The sequence below is a fragment of the Ranitomeya variabilis genome, chromosome 7 (genome assembly GCF_051348905.1).
Source record: "Ranitomeya variabilis isolate aRanVar5 chromosome 7, aRanVar5.hap1, whole genome shotgun sequence".
NCBI classification, from domain to species: Eukaryota; Metazoa; Chordata; class Amphibia; order Anura; family Dendrobatidae; genus Ranitomeya; species Ranitomeya variabilis.
Genome location: NC_135238.1, coordinates 187,842,897 through 187,865,091, shown reverse-complemented (window position 1 = coordinate 187,865,091; position 22,195 = coordinate 187,842,897). Strand labels below are relative to the sequence as shown.

At 46.0% G+C, this 22,195-nt stretch overlaps 2 protein-coding genes across 3 annotated transcripts in view; both read right to left on the bottom strand.

The window, feature by feature from the left end:
• LOC143784355 (lanosterol synthase-like) overlaps positions 1 to 7,037 on the bottom strand; it is a 30,562-nt gene extending 23,525 nt beyond the window's left edge. The window contains exons 1-9 of the mRNA XM_077272551.1: positions 6,885 to 7,037; positions 6,409 to 6,568; positions 5,961 to 6,099; positions 5,221 to 5,329; positions 1,724 to 1,845; positions 1,505 to 1,601; positions 784 to 919; positions 462 to 570; positions 25 to 143 (exon numbers count right to left, since the gene is read on the bottom strand). Coding sequence (XP_077128666.1) covers positions 25 to 143; positions 462 to 570; positions 784 to 919; positions 1,505 to 1,601; positions 1,724 to 1,845; positions 5,221 to 5,329; positions 5,961 to 6,099; positions 6,409 to 6,568; positions 6,885 to 6,940 — 1,047 coding nt within the window. The 5' untranslated portion in view covers positions 6,941 to 7,037. The remainder of the gene's footprint in view (positions 1 to 24; positions 144 to 461; positions 571 to 783; positions 920 to 1,504; positions 1,602 to 1,723; positions 1,846 to 5,220; positions 5,330 to 5,960; positions 6,100 to 6,408; positions 6,569 to 6,884) is intronic.
• Positions 7,038 to 10,739: 3,702 nt separating this feature from the next.
• On the bottom strand, positions 10,740 to 21,983 carry LOC143784354 (endoribonuclease YbeY-like). Of its 2 annotated transcripts, XM_077272548.1 has the most exons (5): positions 21,770 to 21,972; positions 21,192 to 21,405; positions 20,606 to 20,737; positions 16,569 to 16,637; positions 10,768 to 12,648 (listed from the first exon to the last, which is right to left on the bottom strand). In XM_077272548.1, the coding sequence occupies exons 1-5, from the start codon at positions 21,823 to 21,825 to the stop codon at positions 12,553 to 12,555; spliced, it is 567 nt and encodes a 188-aa protein (XP_077128663.1). In that variant the 5' UTR covers positions 21,826 to 21,972; the 3' UTR covers positions 10,768 to 12,552. The 2 variants fall into 2 exon arrangements, with proteins under 2 accessions (XP_077128664.1, XP_077128663.1); XM_077272549.1 differs by lacking the exon at positions 16,569 to 16,637 and having other exon boundaries at positions 10,740 to 12,648; positions 21,770 to 21,983.
• Between the last annotated feature and the right edge of the window lie 212 nt (positions 21,984 to 22,195).

Below are 22,195 nucleotides of genomic sequence, written 5' to 3'. Positions count from 1 at the left end.
AACTCATGTTTCCATGACACTTACTGGACCAATGCTGATACACTTTGTAAACCGGTCATCTGCTATTACATGGTCGTATAATTCATGCACCGCACGTCGGCGAAGGGCGGGAATGTGGTACGACTCGTATATATTCAGCAGGACTGTGAATAAAAGGGCAAAAATTACTGATCAAAATAAAATACTATATCTAGAGTATAGCTAAAAAATGTCGTTATTGTGCAGCCACATATATCTGCAGAATTACATAGGTGCAAATGCCACATTATTATTATTAATATTATTATTTATTTATATAGCAGCATTGATTCCATGGTGCTGTACATGAGAGGGAGCTACATACAAATTACAGACATCCCTTACAGTGAGCAAACTAACAATTACAGACTGATACAGAGGGGCGAGGACACTGCCATCGCGGGCTTACATTCAACATTCTGACCATAATCAGTGCCTCTTACCGTAAGCAATGTCCAGCAGTGCGCTGTGCGGTGTGTACAGGTCACAAGCAGCAACACAGTTCCTCTGCGTGGGCCAATTTATACTGCTATATTCCTGCACGTACAGCTCCTGCATGAGAAGCAGATGTGGAGATACTAGTGATGAGTGAACGTGCTCGGGTAAGGTGTTATCTGAACATGCTCGAGTGCTAATAGAGTGTCTTCGGAGTGCTCGAAAAATAGGTTTGACTCCTCGCGGACACATGTCTCACGGCTGTTCGACAGCTGTAACACATGCAGGGATTGCCTGTTTGCTAGATACAAGTTCTTGTTATGCCTTTACCTGTCTCAAGCTGCGGATCAAGTCGTCCTCACAGGCCCTCAGACGTGTAGCATAGCAGTAACTCATGGGCAAGTAAACCTGACGGCAGTGACACCAGATGGTGCTGGGGTGGGCCGGAAACCACTGGGGAAGAAGCCTACAAGACAATGGTGGACGTTAGAGAAAATCAGTAAAGGAGAATTCACATCACTGTCCCTGCAAGATAGTAAGAGACAGGCGGTGACTAAATGTGACGCAGAGCAGTGCTGCTTAATAGGAGTTGTCCACTACTCAGAATCCCTATGTTTCCCTCTTGTAAAATAGTACCACCTATACTCACCTCCGGTGCTGGAGCCGTTCAACCGGTGTCGGCACCCATGTCTAATTGTTACGTCACGTGAGCCCCGGGAGAGCGACACCGCCGGAGGGGAGTATAGGTGTTATTATTTTACAAGGGGGGAACATAGGGATTCAGAAGAGGGATGTCGGAATAGTGGACAACCCTTTTGAAGGGAGCCTGAAAATGACTGATCACACCCAGTACCGGTGTGCGGTGCACCCTTGGCGTTGCCGAACACTTAAGTGCAAGAAATCCAATTTGCTTGAAACTTGATGCAGGGGTCCAGGCCCATAGTCGTATGACTTTTAGTATATCCCACTAATAAAGGTATGGATAATTTTCTGATGGTCACAGCCACCAATAGTGTCATATCAGGTCTGAATAATTCTAAAAGAAACTCACCACATCTCCGGGAACAGCGTGTTCATTCCCTCCCAACTGTACACATTGAGCACAGCTAGCCAAAATTTCCCCCAAGAAGGAATTCCAATGGCACCACCTGCAACAAAAGTAAGATGCATTAGACCAAACATGGAAAAAATATATATAGATACTGACTATCTGCTGCAAATGGTCGGCAAGTGTGAGATGTGCTAAAGTTAAAAGCTCGTGTGAACCTACCCTTACTGTGAAGATTGTTGCGAGCACGGGTCATATCTGGATCATCCTGCGACACTCCGAGAAGCCGCAGAGAGGTATAACTGAGAGCCGTGCCAAATACAGTGCTCTTGTCTTCAATATGCCTACGATTAGGAGAGTTATTTACTATGGGAACATAGAACCAATATCCATCATTGTCATGTACCATTAAAAATACACAGGAACTCAATATTGAGACACTTAATCGCGACTGCCAGAGCGTGTATTCCTCTACTATGGAAAAAAAGGCGCCACCCCAACAATCTTCCAAGGGCTTGCCAAGGTGAATGATGTGACGCTTATGGAGGACCTGACCTCTACAATCAATAACAAACGTTTTTATAAATCTTGGTTTTACTGGCTGCAATTTAGATCCTGTGGTGAATATCTGGCTCTAACTGGGGATAACTGAATCCGCATTTTCTCTAGCCCCATCCTTACATACATCCACCTTTCACCTCTCCTTCCTGCCCTCCCACCTTCCCTCTCTTCTCTTTCTCTCTTCTGCTTCTCTCTCTTTTTCTTCTGAACTTACTCATATGTTGCTTTTAGATCACTTTGACCCAGATTATGTTTAGGGAATTAATATTCTGCCTTCAATCTATGTTTTATGATGAGGTCCTAGTCTGGGTGCCAGATCCTTGGAAATGATAACACTGTCTATGGTTACTACTTTCTCATCGTGATTTTTCTTCATTTTGGCACAGTTAGTGCCTTGTGATTGTATTTCTTTCCTTCTTTTCTAACTCAATAAATAAAGAAAAAAAACCCATAGAATCTATAATTACCAATTTGATTTTTGGCAAACAAAAAACAAAAAGAAGTAATTCACGACCAAATCCACGTCTAAAAAGAACTCATTAAAGGGGCTGTCCACCATTCGGACATGCCCTTCTCAGCTGATATATTTCCCAGTATAAAATAAAAAAGCATCTACTAACCAGTGCCATTCCAGCAGCATCAGGTCTCCTAGGGCTCACTTAATGTTATGCCGCGTGAGCACTGCAGCCAATCAGCGGCTGCTTCATGTGCTGGTGAACGTGTAGAAGTCCGTTCCTTACAGGGCAGGTGCTGGCTTTGTTATATACAGTATATGTCGTTGACAGCGGCATTGAAAAAGTTTGGTTGCCAATACACGCCTATACCATCACCAATCGCGATGTGATTGGGGGTTGCCACAGCTACAGAATTGACATTTTTTGGGTCACCATGCCTTCCCCCCCAAAATGCAATGAAAAGAAATCATACATACCTCAATAAATACTATGGCTCGCTAATCAATACATAAAAAAAAGTCCTCACAGAAGAAAAATAAAGCTATTTGCATCAGAAAATAGCAATCGAAAACAATATATATATAAATTTAAATCTGCTAAAACAAACAAACAAAACAAGAACTATACTAGCTAGGTATGACTGTCATTGTACTGACCTAAGGAATCAATGTCAAGTCATTTTTTCCCACACACCTAATGCAGTAAACAGTAAAACCCAAACATTTGTGTTTTTTGCTTTTTTTTCTCACCATTTCATTCCACTTGAAATTTTATTTTACCCGTTTTTTCAGCCATTATACAGTTAACTCAATTATGCCAATCAAAACTATAACTCGTCCATCCAACAGAAAAAAAAAGTTATGGCTCTTGGAAGAAGGGGAGAAAAAAAAATAAAGGAAAATGCAAAAACAAACAAATAAACAAACAAAATACCTGTTTAAAAATTAAATGGTAATGCAAAGTTTAAAAAAATAAATAAATACTCTGGAAACTTGTCAATTAACCTTTGGCTAGTGCTCTCACAGTCGGTCTAGATAAACCTAGAAGTAAACCTTAAGGGCAGTCTCACACGTCCAGATAATTCCGGTACCGGAAAAAATCGGTACCGGAGTTATCCGTGTCCGTGTGCCCGTGAGCTCACGTAGGCCATACGTGCAGCACACGTGTGCCACCCGTGTGGCGAGTGGGTACCACACGGAGCGTGCAGACAGCGCTAAAGTTTAGCGCTGTCCCCTGCATCGTGCTGAAGCCGCCATTCATATGTTCTCTGCAGCAGCCTTTGCTGCAGAGAAGATATGAATAATAGTGTTTAAAAGACAGATCTATGTGTCCGCCGCCCCCCCACCCCCTGTGCGCCCCCCCCGCTGTTCTGAAAATACTCACCCGCTCCCACGTTGGCTGTCACTCCTTCCTCTCTGCCCCGTGCCTTCTACTGTATGCGGTCACGTGGGGCCGCGATTACAGTCATGAATAGGCGGCTCCACCTCCCATAGGGGTGGAGCCGACTATTCATGATTGTAAATGAGCCGCCCCACGTGACCGCATACAGTGGAAGCCGCGGGGCAGAGAGGAAGGAGCGACAGCCAACGTGGGACGCGGGTGAGTATTTTCTGACCAGCAGGGGGGCGCACAGGGGGTGGGGGGGCGGCGGACACATAGATCTGTCTTTTAAACACTATTATTCATATCTTCTCTGCAGCAAAGGCTGCTGCAGAGAACATATGAATGGCGGCTTCAGCACCATGTGGGGGGGACAGCGCTTACTGTAGCGCTGTCTCCTGCACGCACACGGACTGCAGACGGAGAATGTCCGTGTGAGGTCCGTGTTTTACACGGACCCATTGACTTTAATGGGTCCGTGTAATACGTGCGCTCCCACGAATACTGACATGTCTCCGTGTTTGGCACACGGAGACACGGTCCGCAAAAAATCAATGACATCTGCACAGATGCATTGATTTTAATGGGTCTACGTGTGTCAGTGTCTCCGGTACGTGAGGAAACTGTCACCACACGTACTGAAGACACTGACGTGTGAAACCGGCCTAAAGGTATCCTGCACAATTAGGCTATGTTCACACGCTGTGGTTTTAGCTGCGTTTCCACAGCTGTGGGTCCGCAGCAGTTTCCCCTGAGTTTACAGTACAATGTAAACCTATGGGAAACGCAATCCGCAGTGCACATGCTGCGGAAAAAAACGTGCGGAAACGCAGCGGTTTACATTTCCGCAGCATGTCAATTCTTTGTGCGGATTCCACAGTGGTTTACACCTGCTCCACAATAGGAATCCGCACAAAATCCGAAATAAATCCACAGTAATTCTGCAGGAAATCCGCAGGTAAAACCCAGTGCCTTTTACCTGCGGTTTGGAAAAATCCGCAGACCCCAAAAAGACGTGTGCACATACCCTTATACATACAAAGGGCAAAGTCAGATGGCCGTATAGATCGGACAGAGATTGCACCTCAGTGCTCGGACAGAATGCAGTTCTCCTGACCTGAGAGTGACAGCTGCATAGAAATACATGAACCTGTCACGCTCGGGCTGGGAGAGTCACCGGCCAGTCCATGCATTGCAGTCTGATCTCAGTGCGATTTATACGGCTGTCTGACTGTGCGCATATACAGCGCACATAGATTCTGCACCCTGCTTTATGTATGCGGCATGGGTGATCACAAAATATGAAGTCAGTCAGATACTCACAGGCCCCATCCGCCATCAGGTAGCTGCACAGATCGCAGGTAGCGCACCATCTCCTTCTTGGTAGCGTCAGGGAGGGGTGTCTGTGTCACGTGACATACAATAAGGAGACCTAAAAAGTGTCACAGGTTTAGGCCACATTCACAAGTTTTTTTCACATACATGAAAAACTGACCAAGTTTCATCAGTGATTTTTGGTCAGAGTTTCATCCAAGTGTCATCAGTTTTTCTATATTCTTTTCCAACATAACACTCCGTAAAAACAGACCACACTCGGATGTCATCTAACTGCTGGCCATTTTTTTTACGGACCCTTAGGCTGCCGTCACACTAGCAGTATTCGGTCAGTATTTTACATCAGTATTTGTAAGCCAAAACCAGGAGTGGAACAAATAGATGAAAAGTATAATAGAAACATATGCACCACTTCTGTATTTATCACCCACGCCTGGTTTTGGCTTACAAATACTGATGTAAAATACTGACCAAATCCTGCTAGTGTGACGGCAGCCTTAGTCTTGCCGTGCTGTTTATGATCAGACACTCAGATCACAGTTGTTGCACTCGGTCTCCGGAAAATCACGGACATATGACTGACCGCATTCACTATTGTAGGTGCGAGCGCTATCCGTGGAAAACACTGATAGCACTCTTATGAGAAGTCTGAAGGAGGACTTACCGTGAGTATATTCTATGGCAGACAGATCTAGTCATAGTGGTCCAATGTCGCTGAAAAGCCTCACCTGGCATCAAGAACAGTGGTCCGCCATAATCCCCCGCCCAATGCCCATCCTCCGCTTGTAAGGCAGAATAAAAAGTTAGTCCATTTTCTGCTCCATCGTGGGCCGTATGCGCCTTGGGTAAGTCTTTAAAAAACTCGTTCTGCAGGAAGCAAAATCCGCGTTATTGATGATCAGCGCCATTAACAGATCCTAGAACAGATCAGACATTCAGCTCATCTGCTATGAACGCCGGGCACAGGGCTGCGCTCAAAGCAGATCGGCAATGACAAAAATGTCCCCAGAGGTGGACAACCCCTGGTGTTTGCTCTCCTGCAGTTAAAGGGAGGGTTTCACTTTCTAATAATAAAATAATATTATAGTTATTTAAAGGGATTTTAATACTGGATCATTTTTTTGCTCTAAAATCCTTAGCGTATAATACGGGCTGAATTTAAGTAGTCTTATGTACCGGGTCCAGCCCCAGAGAGTGCGCCTCCAGGGCAGTTTGTGGGCGATCTTCTCCCTCCACATAGCGCCAGGTTTGCCTGCCCTCCGTACACGAGAGGCGCCAGCGTGTGAGGTCTGTTGCTGGATCGGTCTTGTACGGACCCCCCCTTCTGCGGAGACGCCTGGAACAAAACATTGCAAAATTACTTTTTAGGTTTCTTTCATTACAATGACTACAGTACGTGGACTAAAATATCGGACAACTGCATAAATAGCAACTCCCATTTATAAGCAGGAGTGATGACATGAGTAGAATACTACAAAATCACTCCGGGGCTGTAAGCACCAAAAACTGATTCTATTCAAGGCTATATGATGCAATAGTGTTAGATCAGGCAGCACATTTGTAAAGTTTGCTTTTCTACAGTCTGTGCTCCCCCATATGCCTATGCAGCAGAGATTCCAGGGACCGTCCCCATACAGCTGCCTAATACTCACGTTCCTTCACTCATTTCTCTGCGCTTCACCTGGTTACAGTCTAACGATAGATCCATCCTTTAAAACCAAAGTGGCTACTGCATTAAACGCAAAGCATTCTAGGACTTGTAGTTCTTGAAGCTCCCCAAGCCCTAGTCAGTGTTACAGTAAAGGACTACATTTCCCAGACAACACCACGCCTCCAGATTTACGTCACACTATCCTGACATGAGCAGAGGCAGCAGGAACCAATCACGGCGCAGATAGATGTATACACGTAGGCGGGGCCATCAGCTACCAGCCAATGGGTGATGAGAAATATGGAATAGCGTGTTCCTTCCAGCGCTGTCGCTGCTGTAGTTGTGCAGGCTGCAGCTGGTCTCGTAGTGAGAGGTCAGAGCTGTCGGGAGACGGAGAAGCTGCGGCTTTGTGTAGTGATAGCATTGACAATTACAGCTCGACCTCATATTAGTGTGCGGATGGTATGCAGAGTGAAAGGAACGTGTTAGCCCCTTCTATAACACCCTGACACTCAGTAGGTGACATACACCCTGAAAGGGTCCTTCCTAAAAATAAAAGTTCTCCTCCTTCCATAGGTCCCACAAGTGGGACCCTCAAAAATGGGTGTTATGGGCTCACCTGGAGAGGTGGAGCCACTAAGTCGTTGTGCCAGGTGATGATTCAGTGGACTGGCCTCACCGGACAGCATGTGAATAGCGAAGACTAGCAGAGCTGGATGTGCAAGGCAGCAAGAGGAGCAGCACAGCTGGAAGTGCTAGATGCAGCAGAGTTAAGAATGCAGTCGGCACCTTGAACAGCAGACAAATAGGCTGTTGGATACCTTGATGCTGCAGAGTTGAGTGTGCAGACAGCACTGTGAATCAGCTGAAATGAGAAGGCGGACAAGTACCTCCATACAAGTGTGCAGACAGCTCCTTGGATTAGCAGAGATAAGTTGGTTGTCAGCTCCTGGTTGTAGCAGAGTTGTATGTGCACACAGCACCCAGGAACAGCAGAGCTGTGTTGGGATTAAGGCACCTTACTGCAGAAGAGCTGAACACAATCGGAAATGTGGATAGAATCCTATACAGTGAGTGGTAGCAGCGTGCACCTGCTACCTCAATACTCCGGCCGTGCACAGGTGCCTGACCTGAAAAGATCTTATCATAGGTGCGTGCCACGTTACTATAGGAACTCGACGTATACTGGCACAGATGGTGCAAGCTGTAGGGGAAGGAGGGAGAAAATCACTGGGCTGGAGTCAAACCACATGATTAAGGCTGGGGTTACACTTGCGAGAAACTCGCACGAGACTCGCGTTTCAATACCTGGCACTGCCGCCAGCACTCGGACTGGAGCGTTCAGCTGCATAGAAATACATGCAGCCGCACACTCCGGACCCGACTGCCGGCGGCAGTGCCAGGTATTGAGACGTGAGTCTCGTGCGAGTTTCTCGCAAGTGTAACCCCGGTCTTACAAAGGGGCTCGGAATCCCTAAGAAAAGGGCTCCGCAGCCCCCTATTGTATGGAGCAGAGGTGCGAATTCTCATCCTCTGCTCCACTCATTGCCTATAGGACTGCCAGAAGAAGCGAGCGTTGTGCTCTGCTTTCTCCAACAATCCCAGAGACAGAGCTGAGACCAAGCTGGGCTCCTTCACTCCATTCAGGACCCCCAGAGACAAAGTCATCCTCTATCCAATTCCTCATTCCTTGTAAGGACGCAGACTAATTTGGCTTTCAATTATTTTTTTTTCATGCCCACCTTCTGATAGCAACAACTTTCAATTACATTTTTTTGGGAGAACAAAACAAGTGAAGCAAACAGCACTAGGATCCAACATTAGTCTGTTTTTTTCGCAGATCTAATGACTTAAGCCGGGGTCACACTTGTGAGTGCAATCTGAGAAACTCATGCGAGTCTCTCGCCTCAATTCATTCGAGACCGGAGCGTGCGGCTGCATAGAAATACACGCAGCCGCACACTCCGGTCTCGATTGTCGGTATTGAGGCTCGAGTTTCTTGCATTGCACTGGTAAGTGTGACCCCGGTCTAAGATGGATGATTTCACTTCCCAAATCGGATTCAAATTGGACATTTCTTCAGTTTTATTTACAAACTGCAAGAAAGTTCATGTAGAAAAGGCCAAAAAATATGAGAAACATATATAAAACACATCCAACAAAAATGAATGAATAAGAAGTAAAGCACAAAAATTAAGTTGAGCTCTATACATAGCTATGTCATATCATTTATATAGCTGTAGAAGAACTAAGGTTTGAGCCGGAGAATCAGAAAGCTCTGACTTAGTTTTCAACAGTCAGGCCCAAATGTTTTGAGACCGACACAAATTTTGGTTTTCAGATTTTGCTACTTCAGTGTTTTTAGACCTTTTAGTCAGATGTATCTATAGTTCCTGAAGAACAATTACAAGAACTTCATAAAAGTGTATAATATTTTATTGACAAATGGCAAAGACTCAATATACCGGTATACAGCGTTGTCCCTTACTTTTTCAAAACTCCTGCAACTCGTCCAGGAGTCTGGATATCAGCTTCTGGGCCAAATCCTGACAACACAATCTTGTCTAATCAGTGTTTGAAGTTTTTCACAATTTTTGTTTGTCCACTCGCTATTGTGACTTTAGTTACTTCTCACGGTAAGAATGTGAGGCAGAAAAGTCAGAGATTGCGGGGTCAATACCAAGAGAGCACGTACATAACCAAGGGAAAAGACAAAGTTGTAAAGGTACCGTCACATTAAGCGACGCTGCAGCGATATCGACAACGATGCCGATCGCTGCAGCGTCGCTGGGGAGCTGTCACACAGACAGCTCTCCAGCGACCAACGATGCCGAAGTCCCCAGGTAACCAGGGTAAACATCGGGTTACTAAGCGCAGGGCCGCGCTTAGTAACCCGATGTTTACCCTGGTTACCAGTGTAAATGTAAAAAAAACCCCAAACACTACATACTTACATTGCCGTGTCTGTCGCGTCCCTCGCCTTCAGCTTCCCTGCACTGTGTAAGCGCCGGCCCTAAAGCACAGCGGTGACGTCACCGCTGTGCTTTGCCTTACGGCCGGCACTGACACATTCACTGCAGGAAGCTCTGAGCAGCAGCGCGGACGCCGGGGGACGTGACAGACATCAGAGGGTGAGTATGTAGTGGTTTTTTTTACTTTTACAATGGTAACCAGGGTAAATATCGGGTTACTAAGTGCGGTCCTGCACTTAGTAACCCGATATTTACCCTGGTTACCATTGTAAAACATTGCTGGCATCGTTGCTTTTGCTGGCAAACACGACGATACACGCCGATCTGACGACCAAATAAAGTTCTGGACTTTCAGCAACGACCAGCGATATCACAGCAGGATCCTGATCGCTGCTGCGTGTCAAACACAACAATATCGCTATCTAGGATGCTGCAACGTCACGGATCGCTATCGTTGTTAAGTCGCTCAGTGTGAAGGTACCTTAAGTCAGGTCACAGTCCAGGGTCAATAACAAGAAATAGCGGATCAACGCAAAAGGAGGAGACAAAGGGATTTTCTGAACACAGTTCAAATGGTTAGGCCGGGGTCACATTTGTGAATGCAGCGCGAGTCTCTTGCATCAATACCCGGCACTCGGGACCAGAGTGTGCGGCTGCATGTATATCTATACAGCTGAACTCTCCGCTCCTGAGTGCCGGCCACAGTACCGGGTATTGATGCAAGTTTCTCTCATTGCACTTTCAAGTGTGACACTGGCCTTAGGCAACAAAATCAGGCTAACACTCACCAGGAAGCACAAACTACAGGGATCAGGGGCAGACAGATCAGGTAAATAGGCTGGGACAATCTCCAGAACACTGAACACCTGGAGAAAGTCCCGCACCTCCTAATCACAGATTGGACAGCTGACCTGTCAATCAATACACTGACACTCCAGCAATAATAATAATCTTTATTTTTATATAGCGCTAACATATTCCGCAGCGCTTTACAGTTTTGACACAGTATCCATCGGACAGCATAGAAATCACTCACTGAGTGGAGGAATTGTGACAGATTTTTGAGGATTGATCACAGATTTTCAATCTTTGCAGTTTCCTGGCCATTGGCGCAAAATTTCAATGTTTTGTTCCCCGAGTCTCTCAGTTAACACATTTCTCTTTGTGAAATGCTAGGAAAAGCATTGTTCATCACCTAAATTCCACCTGGATCATTGGGAGAACTTGCTCTAGGAGGATGTCTACCATTCATTATTCATAGCAGTGTTCTAAGGTGAAACTCCTGTTCGCTCGCCTTTTCTTCCCCAATCATTCTTCTAGATGTCCCAAACAGTCTGAAGGGGGCTTCATCAGATTAAATAACTTTACCCCAGTCTACTGCAGTCCAACCCCTGTACTTCCTGCAAAGTTACTTTCTCTGATGAAGGCCTTTTTGGATTATTTAAGACATCTACAAGAATGATTGTCCTGTAAAAGTAAAAAAGTGCAACATTTTGAATGAAGCCGAATTGAAAAAGTGATTTTTAACCCCAAATAAAAAAAAACAACAACATTGACCCCAGCGGTGAACAACCCCATGAAATTATTTTTTATCAAGTTATCAAGGTGATGAGTTGTTTGTCAAGTTAGACTTGGATAAATCTGTAGTCTGATGCTGATTGAAGAATAATTTTAGCAGGTAGAGAGACTTTTCTGCACAGTGAGTCAAAGACCTCCATACCCAAAAGATAGGATCAGTAATGTCATTGTTGTCACAAATTTGGGGCTATTCAGGTGATAGAGTGTCCGTGTGAAAAACAAATTAAAGAATTAGCTATTTTCTTCCAAGACTCCATTTGTCTCCTATTTAAGTCTATGGGTGTGTAAAAAAATTGGATCCTATACAGAACATCCGTATTTCACCTGACTTTTTTAACCTAGGAAACGGTATTTGATCATATACATTTTTGAATGTAAATGTCCGAAAAAAGATCGCACACGGATGTAAAAATGGGACACAAGGAAAATCATCTGAGGTTTCTGGATGAAAACCGAACGATTATACATACACTTGTGTCACCCCTGCCTAAGTCTTATTGCTCCCAGGACAATATTTTGTATTTTTACTATTCTTTCTCTTCATTTCTGATTTTCATAAACTCTTGTCCAAGTTTACTTAGATCCTGTATCTCATTTTGCCTGTGGCGTACCTCTGGACAACAAGCTACCACAGTGCGCAGAATTGTTTTTCATTGTAAGGTAAGGCCACCATAAGATTTGCAAAGATGATAACTTACAGTCAGGACATTATCAAAATCCCCCTTTGTTGTTCGTAATGTTAATAAACGAACTCATCTCAAGGGAAATGCTTCCAATATTGCATTCAACTAGTAATGTTGGATTAGGCAGTCATCTGGGACACAAATTGTGGAAGTATACAAGTACAGGATTATCGAGTTAGCTCATACCTTCATATCCTATAATTGATGCATAATTTGTTTTAGTTTACTTACACAGCCGATTAATTATCACAGCACTTTACAGACATCATCACTGTCCCCATTGGGGCTCACAATCTATATTCCCTATCAGGATGTCTTTGGAGTGTGGGAGGAAACCGGAGGAAACTCGGGGAAAACATATAAACAAATATAATTGCAAATATTCCATTTGTGCTTTCTCTGCCATCTGTGCACCCCATGACATGGAAGTGATAGATTATTCTCGGTCATAATGCTCTGAAGTCAGTGGCGTAAGTGCAGATCCAGTAACTCGGTTTATCTCCATTAGAACTTCACTTTCCTTCTCAAACATCTGTTAAAGTGAACAAATGATATGAAAACAATTAGCATTTATTAACATAGATTAATCCTAAATATCTGAATCCTTGGGTCAACTTTTATATTAGTGTTCCTTTATAAAAACAAACAAACCATAATATACAGGTCACAGAGACTACAGGTATCCCCAATGGCCAGAAGACCTTGCTACTACAGTTCAACAATAAAAGCAGCATTGTAACGGCCACGTATTTGTGGATCAGCAGCAAACATTTTCTTTAGTGGACAGGATGGAATGGAAAATATTTAGCATAATAGGCCACCTCCTGATATGAAAACCTGCTGCATGACCTCAAATCCTGAGTAGAAATATCAAATACTACTAGCACATCTTCTGTCTGCCAGGGCGCACCGCTTCCCTGCCTTCAGCCTTCCTGCTTGCCTCGTGTAATGGTGTGCTCATGAAGACTGACAGTTCACACCACTGGCATGTTTGCATCACTGGCCTGAACGTTGCTCTCTCCCGTGCTGTTAGTACAGACAGGTTTGTCTTTGCAGCATGGTATGGCAGGGACACCAAAGCTGCCCAGATCCAGCAATCCTGCCAACTTCAGAGTGGTGCTAGCAAGTTGTATAACTAAATATTCACCCGTTCTTGATATCGGAGAATAAGACGTACATTGCAAAGTTTCTTGTTTTTACAAGCACTTTGCCGTTTTGACCATTATCAAACATGAGACGTCTTTAAAGGTCCATTCTCTTTATTAATGGGTAAAGTTGTAAAAATGAGCAAAATTGCAAAGAGGATTTTTCATTTTTTTGTTTACTGCTTGTTGCCTTGTTTACTGACCATCAATGCAATCTAGCAACGGTGGCCGAGCATGTGCAGTGGTTACAACCTCTTTCTAATAGCTCCGGGTCCCAGAAGTTTCAGTGTAACTACGGTCTTCAAATGGTACGGAGGCAAAGCTGCTTCTGCTTGCAGCATTGGAGCACACAGTTTGGGCCAATTACAGGACTATACCACTAGTCTGTACTGTCAATCATGCAGGAGCACACTGCCCCTATCAAGCACGAAGCCAGGGGCCAAGGGAGCGTGCGCTCCCCCAAAATGCACATGCAGGGCCGGACTGGCCATCGGGCAGTTCTGGCAAATGCCAGAAGGGCCGGTGGCAGTAGTGGGCCGCTCGAGTGTGCCGCTGTCGGCACACTCTCCCCACTGTCGGCGCACTCCCGGCCCCGCATTCAACTATACCTACGTCATAGACGCCGGTACAGTTGAATGCAATGATGGAGGAGAGAGCGTCTGCTGACGCCCCCTCTCCCATCATTCCCCGCTCTGCCTGCCGCTGACACTGCGGGTGCGCGATGACGTCATATCATAGCGCACCTGCTGTGTGTCCGGGCGGGCAGACTGCGACTGCTGAGACCAGAGCCAGAGCAGCGCGGGGCAGGAGGAAAGGTGAGTAGAGTGTTTTTTTTTTTTTTTTTTTTAATCAATGAGTGATGACTGGATTGTGGAGCTATTGGGGGGGGCTGTGCTGCATTACATTCTATGGGCCTCTGCTGCATTATATTCTATGGGGCTGGCTGCATTCCATTCTATGGGCCTCTGCTGCATTATATTCTATGGGGCTGGCTGCATTCCATTCTATGGGCCTCTGCTGCATTATATTCTATGGGGCTGGCTGCATTCTATTCTATGGGCCTCTGCTGCATTATATTCTATGGGGCTGGCTGCATTCCATTCTATGGGCCTCTGCTGCATTATATTCTATGGGGCTGGCTGCATTCCATTCTATGGGCCTCTGCTGCATTATATTCTATGGGGCTGGCTGCATTCCATTCTATGGGCCTCTGCTGCATTATATTCTATGGGGCTGGCTGCATTCAATTCTATGGGCCTCTGCTGCATTATATTCTATGGGGCTGTGCTGCATTCCATTCTATGGGCCTCTGCTGCATTATATTCTATGGGGCTGGCTGCATTCCATTCTATGGGCCTCTGCTGCATTATATTCTATGGGGCTGGCTGCATTCCATTCTATGGGCCTCTGCTGCATTATATTCTATGGGCCTGTGCTGCATTATATTCTATGGGCCTGTGCTGCATTATATTCTATGGGCCTCTGCTGCATTATATTCTATGGGGCTGGCTGCATTCCATTCTATGGGCCTGTGCTGCATTATATTCTATGCGCCTGTGCTGCATTATATTCTATGGGCCTGTGCTGCATTTTATTCTATGGGCCTCTGCTGCATTATATTCTATGGGCCTGTGCTGCATTATATTCTATGGGGCTGTGCTGCATTATATTCTATGGGCCTGTGCTGCATTATATTCTATGGGCCTGTGCTGCATTATATTCTATGGGGCTGTGCTGCATTATATTCTATGGGCCTGTGCTGCATTCCATTCTATGGGCATGTGCTGCATTATATTCTTTGGGCCTGTGCTGCATTCCATTCTATGGGCCTGTGCTGCATTCCATTCTATGGGGCTGTGCTGCATTCCATTCTATGGGCCTGTGCTGCATTATATTCTATGGGCCTGTGCTGCATTGTATTCTATGGGCCTGTGCTGCATTCCATTCTATGGGCCTGTGCTGCATTCCATTCTATGGGCCTGTGCTGCATTATATTCTATGGGGCTGTGCTGCATTATATTCTATGGGGCTGTGCTGCATTATATTCTATGGGCCTGTGCTGCATTCCATTCTATGGGCCTGTGCTGCATTATATTCTATGGGCCTGTGCTGCATTATATTCTATGGGGCTGTGCTGCATTCCATTCTATGGGCCTGTGCTGCATTATATTCTATGGGCCTGTCCTGCATTATATTCTATGGGCCTGTGCTGCATTATATTCTATGGGCCTGTGCTGCATTATTTTCTATGGGCCTGTGCTGCATTATATTCTATGGGCCTGTGCTGCATTCCATTCTATGGACCTGTGCTGCATTCCATTCTATGGGGGCTGTGCTGCATTACATTCTATGGGGGCTGGCTGTATTACATTCTATGGGGGCTGGCTGCATTACATTCTATGGGGGCTGTGCTGCATTACATTCTATGGGGGCTGTGCTGCATTACATTCTATGGGGGCTGTGCTGCATTACATTCTATGGGGGCTGTGCTGCATTACATTTTATGGGGGCTGTGCTGCATTACATTCTATGGGGGCTGTGCAGCATTACATTCTATGGGGCTCTGCTGTATTACATTCTATGGGGGCTGAGCTGTAATGCTGGATACAGCTGTAATTATATGTTATATAGTCGTGTTACACTCCCCTCACTTCTTGTAGCCTACAAGTGTACAAAGATATTATACAGTCACCATGTGACAAGTGGGCCTGTGTGACTTCAAATGCCAGGGCTGAATTTTAGTCCCAGTCCGGCCCTGTGCACATGAAACAACACCTTATGTCTGGAGCTACTGGAGATCTGTAAAGAGATCAAACCAGTGGTTTTCCGTTAAAGAAGAACTGTCACTAGATTCATACTGCTTGAACTACAAGCAGTATGAATCAGATGCTGGCTGCACATGTAACTTTAACTGTGAAATGCTGGGACATTTTAGTGAAAACACAGATTTAAAAGCTGGCCGGGGAGGATAGAGAGAAAGCTAGCTCATCAGGTGCTGTTCCTGTTCTGCTCTTGTTGATTTTCAGGTCTCTCCATGTATGTGCATTATGAACAGACCTGGCAGTAGATGACTCACGTCTCTACAGCCTTTTAAACTATGTTTTCTCTGAAACGGAGGAGCATCTCAAACTAAAAACAAACCTGGCTGTAATTGCACAGAAGAGTCTAATTTATGCTGATTGTAGCAGATTTCCTATAATAAAATAATACTGCAAATATAAGCCATTACTATATACTCATGTAAAGCTAAAAGCCTTGTAATATCAGCACAATCTTAATTTAAAAAGAAAAATCCCACAAAACTAACCTTTCTCCAGTCTTCTGGGCTATGATGAGTATAACCTAGTAGGTGACATAAGCCATGCACTGCCGTCACCTGGGAGAAACGTAATTTATATTTGAGTTTCCGTCAGTAGAAACACATTATAAATATTCACTGGAAGGAACAAGACCATAAAATGTGACCAGCCAGACTTAGGGCAGATTCACTTACTACACGCAGGGCCGGCGTTGGGGGCAGGCAGACCAGGCAGCTGCCTGGGGCCCCCGCTCCCCCAGGGGCCCCCAGCTAGCGGCAAGTCACGCAGCCGACTCCCCCGCCGCATTGAACTATACCAGCGTCTGCCGATACAGTTCAAAGCAATGATGGAGGAGAGCGCGCCACCTGACGCTCCCTCTCCCACACCTCTGACACAGCGGGTGCGCATCATCGCGCACTCGCTGTGTGTCAGGCAGTGCGGCGGCCGCCGCCGACACAGGAGCAGGGAGGGAGCAGCGCGGGCTCGGGGAGAGGTGAGGAGCTTGTTTTTTTTTGTTTTTTTTTAACTAGACTATGCGGCCATTCTCGGGAGGAGAGAGGCGGGGAGGGAAGGAGGGATGTGGACAGTGCTGTATACTCCTGTGGGCTGTGCTGTATACTCCTGTGGGCTGTGCTGTATACTACTGCGGGCTGTGCTGTATACTCCTGCGGGCTCTGCTGTATACTCCTGCGGGCTCTGCTGTATACTCCTGCGGGCTCTGCTGTATACTCCTGCGGGCAGTGCTGTATACTCCTGCGGGCAGTGCTGTATACTCCTGCGGGCAGTGCTGTATACTCCTGCGGGCAGTGCTGTAAACTACTGCGGGCTGTGCTGTATACTACTGCGGGCTGTGCTGTATACTACTGCGGGCTGTGCTGTATACTACTGCGGGCTGTGCTGTATACTACTGCGGGCTGTGCTGTATACTACTGCGGGCTGTGCTGTATACTACTGTGGGCTGTGCTGTATACTCCTGTGGGCTGTGCTGTATACTCCTGTGGGCTGTGCTGTATACTACTGTGGGCTGTGCTGTATACTACTGTGGGCAGTGCTGTATACTACTGTGTGGGCAGTGCTTTATACTACTGTGTGGGCTGTTATATACTACTATGTGGGCTGTGCTATATACTATGAGGGTATATTATATTCTATGGGGGAGGCTGTATTATATTTATATTCTTTGAGGGGTGATGGCATCATACTCTATGAGGGGGCTACATTATACTATATGGGGGGGCTGCATTATATTCTATGGGGAGGTTACATTATACTCTGTGGGGGGTTACATTATACTCTGTGAGGGCTGCATTACCGTATTTTTCAGACTATAAGACGCACCGGACGATAAGGCGCACCCCAAATTTGGGGTGAAAATTGCAGAAAAAATATTTTTTATAAGATGGGGGTCCATCTTATTGTCCGAATTTACAGAATCTTACCTGAGGGCTGGTGGTGGCAGAGCAGGATCACAGGAGGCATGGTGTCGGCAGAGGTGGGGTGATGCGGTACGGCGTGCACCTGAGCAGGGTACCTTCCTGCTTAGGTGGGCGACGCCACGGCATGGTGTCCATGGGAGGGTGGCAGCAGTGGTTACCGACAGATGCTGGGATGAGGAGGCACAGTGAGAGGTATGGCGTGAGAGGGGTCCCTTTCCCCGGTGAGGTGATGCAGCATCCCGGTAATGCAGCAGAGCCGGATGAATCCTGTTGTTATCGGTGGGCGCAGCCATCTTCCTGAGGCCGCGCGTGCGCAGATGGAGGGCTCTGCTGCCTGGGGCTTCAGGAAAATGGCCGCGGGATGCCGCGCGTGCGCAGATGGGGATCGCGGCGGCCATTTTCCTGAAGCCGAGTTCGCATCTCGGCTTCAGGAAAATGGCCGCCACGATCCCCATCTGCGCACGCGTGGCATCCCGTGGCCATTTTCCTGAAGCCCCGGGCAGCAGAGACCTCCATCTGCGCACGCGCGGCCTCAGGAGGATGGCCGCGCGCACCGATAACAACAGGATTCACCCGGCTCTGCTGCATTACCGGGCTGCTGCATCACCTCATCGGGGAAACGGACCCCGCTCACTGCGCCTCCTCATCTCCACACCTCTGCCGCCACACCTCTGCCGCCGCACCTCTGCCACCGCACCTCTGCCGCCACGGTAAGCCTGCATTGCGACTATTAAACGCACCCCCCATTTTCCCCCCTTTTTTTGGGGGGGGAAAAGTGCATCTTATAGTCCGAAAAATACGGTATACTCTGTGGGGTGGCTGCATTATACTATATGTGGGTTGAATTATACTGTATCGAAGACTATGGGGAATACATTATACTATATGAAGAACTATGGGGTGCATTATACTATGGGAAGTGAATTGTACTACATGGATGACTATGGCGGTGCATTATACTATATGGAGCACTGCGAGGAGTGTATTATGCTATATGGAGGACTGAGGAGTATATTTTAATATATGGAGGACTATGAGGAGTGTATTATACTATATGGAGGACTATGGGAAGTGTATAATACTATATGGAGGACTATGAGGAGTGTATTATACTATGTGGAGGACTATGGGGCACATTATATTATATGGAGGACTATGGGGTGTCCATTTTACAATATGGAGGACTATGGTACACATTAAAATATATGGAGGACTATGGGGTGTATTATACTAAACAAGCAAAATGCTGCATATTTATTGGGTGATTGGATTGTTTATGCCGGAATAAAAATCATTGTTCTCATCAGCACATCGCCGATGTTAACTGTAGATGTGCTGCTGATAACATAATACTGTATGGTGATCTGTTAGTGATCTACTAGTGATGGTTCTGTCCCCTTCATTCTTTCTCAGATGGTGGAAAGAGGCGGGGAAACAAGCGTCCAACGACTTCAGTATTGTCGATCACACTCGTTTAGCGGCCTGAGATCAGCGCATGTAAATACAACCGAAATGCTTCTGTATGATGCGCAATACTCGTATGTTAGCATTTGGGGCCCCATTTTAAACTTTGCCTAGGGCCCCACTTTGCATAAAACCGGCCCTGACTACACGTACTCGCTTGTGGAGCAGATACTAGCGAGGGTAGTTATGTTTCACCAGTAGATCTACCCCTGAATGTTAGGTGCTACTCTCAGTGAGGACACAACTCTTTACACATTCCTGAAGCATCAGTACAAGTAATAAATCCTTTGCTTCTCTACTTTTTTTTTATTTTTACCAAATCTTCTACAAGTCCTTATCCAACTCAGCTCAGATCCATTTTACTATGTCGTACCTCGCAACAACCAACCTTTGAGCTACAAATAATTTGCCATGGGTTTACCATGACAGATAAGAGCCAGAAGATCGCAGTGTCTGATTTCTCCTACTCCTGCACTGTTTAGAAGCACTTCACCTTCATATTAAGCGGTACAAGTTTCTTTTAGCAGTGTAGAATCTGCTCAGTTGAGAGTTCTTAGAAGCTTTCCTGCATTAAGGCTCTCAGCGGTTCACTGGTAGCCACACCCCTCTCCAATATATTCTGGGCCCCGTCAAGCACTCATTGCCAGAGCTAGCTTATGCTGCATGGTTACGAGATGGTGGTTTCTTGTGGTTTAGTGGATTTATCGGACACTGTTGCTAGGTTTTGGTTGTGTGATAATTCCATTCCTTCCCTTACTTTGTTTTTTTTCCCCATTCTCAACTCCCCGGTGTTTACCTCTGTTGTTTGTGTGAGTATATTTGTATGACTGGGAATGTTCCTTTATCCCTGTTTTTATTACCTACCTTGTTAGTTTGGTTGGTGTATTACGGAACACTACTACTCTCCTCTTCCCTGGGTGGGGAAAGGGTACAGACTGAGCTAGGATTCAGGAGCTAAAGCAAAGTATGTGGTGCCGGCTTCTTCACCATAAGAAGTAATTCGGTGCATAAGGCAAGATAAGGCGCCCCTGGCGTTAGGGACAGGAAAGGAGCCCCTGGTCCCGGGACACCCGACAACAGAGTCGTGACAAAATTGTTGTTGATAGCATGATAACACCATTTGATTTCCATTCTCCAAAACTTACAGTCAAGACATTGTTAAAATCCTCCTGCTTTTCTTCACACTGGTGATATATAAACTCTACTCCAAGGTAAATGTCTCCTAAATTGTATTCATCTGGGAATGCTGGATCAGGCAATAATCCGGGACACAAATTCTGGAAGTATACATGGATTACACAGTCAGATGCAGCTAACACATATTGTATATAAGTGCAATTACTTAAAGAGTTGCTATCACCTGAGCAAAAGTTGCTTGTATGCAGTTTTTTTTTAAATCTGCCATATGATTCTAAATATATGGGCCTTTTTATCTAATATTAATTTTGATGGTGTTTACAAGGGTGCGTGGCTCACAAGAGAGGATCCTCAGGGGCGTGTCTTTAGGCTCCTCTGAATTATTACTCTGAGCCACACCCCCTTATAAAGACTATAAAAATTAGCACTGAATAAAGAAGCCTATATCTCTGGAACGGTATAGCAACTAAAAAAAAGCAAAAAAACTGAGTGCTCAGGGGAGTGATAGGAATAAAACCAGAGCCAAAAGTGGTTACTTTTTATACCTGGTGACAGGTTCCCTTTAAAGACAACCTGCTCTGCTATTTGGTGTACCTCATGAAATGGAAATGATAACACGTCTGTAGCTTTGTCTTGTCGTCTATAACGTTTGTTCAGTTGTCGGATCTTGGTATCATTTATACATATTACCCCAACATCAAACCTCTTCACACCGAGACAGCTTCTGGTAATTTCTAGATTCTTGCGTAAATGGGCTCTGCGAAGAGGGATCACATGCTGCAGGTTCCGTATAAGAAGAGACATTACCCTGTTGGGACAAATAATACATAGAGACTTGGGGTACAGGTGTTGTCTGCTTTGGACGATGTCTGCATGTTAGAAGGGCTCTTGGACAATAAGATGACGACAAAGTTTTCCATCTCCAGGACCGTCCACTGTATTCAGAGGGATAACCAGACAGCAAATGATTTATTTCCCTACAGCTCTACCACAAGCAAAATTACAGGGGTTCTGAGACAAAACAACCGATGACCTGCTGTATCTGTAGGATAGGGCATCATCATGAGATCGGGGGTGGTCCAACACTTGGCACCTGAGACAATCAGCTGAAATCAGCCCCAACGGTTACCAGATACCAGCAATGTGCAAGGTGAAGCACAGCAGCCCCGTACCATGCTAGTGAGTATGACACGCCGCTGGCATTTTCATGAAGGATCTTCGGCTTCATAAAGTATGCGGATATGGTGGCCTTTATAATTTGCTGTGTGCTCACGATAAGTTTTGGGTGACTTTTTGGATGTTGGATATTGTCCTGTGTCCCAAGACTCCAGAGTCACTCAGACAGAGAGGCGGTGTCGAGGGCGGGCAAAGTAACAAGAAACAGGTCAGTGATGACCCGTGCTGCAGACTCACACAGTGCAGTGTGTGCGTGCGTCCCTGTCTTCTCCTCTCTGACTCACACACACAGTCAGTCAGCTCAGCTGTTTCCTTGGACTGTGCTGGCAGAAGTCAGTGAGATGAGGTCGGCACTCGCACCACGCTGCGCACGGGCTGCAGCCTGCTCTTATCAAGAGCACAGACTCGGCGCCGTCGGCAGC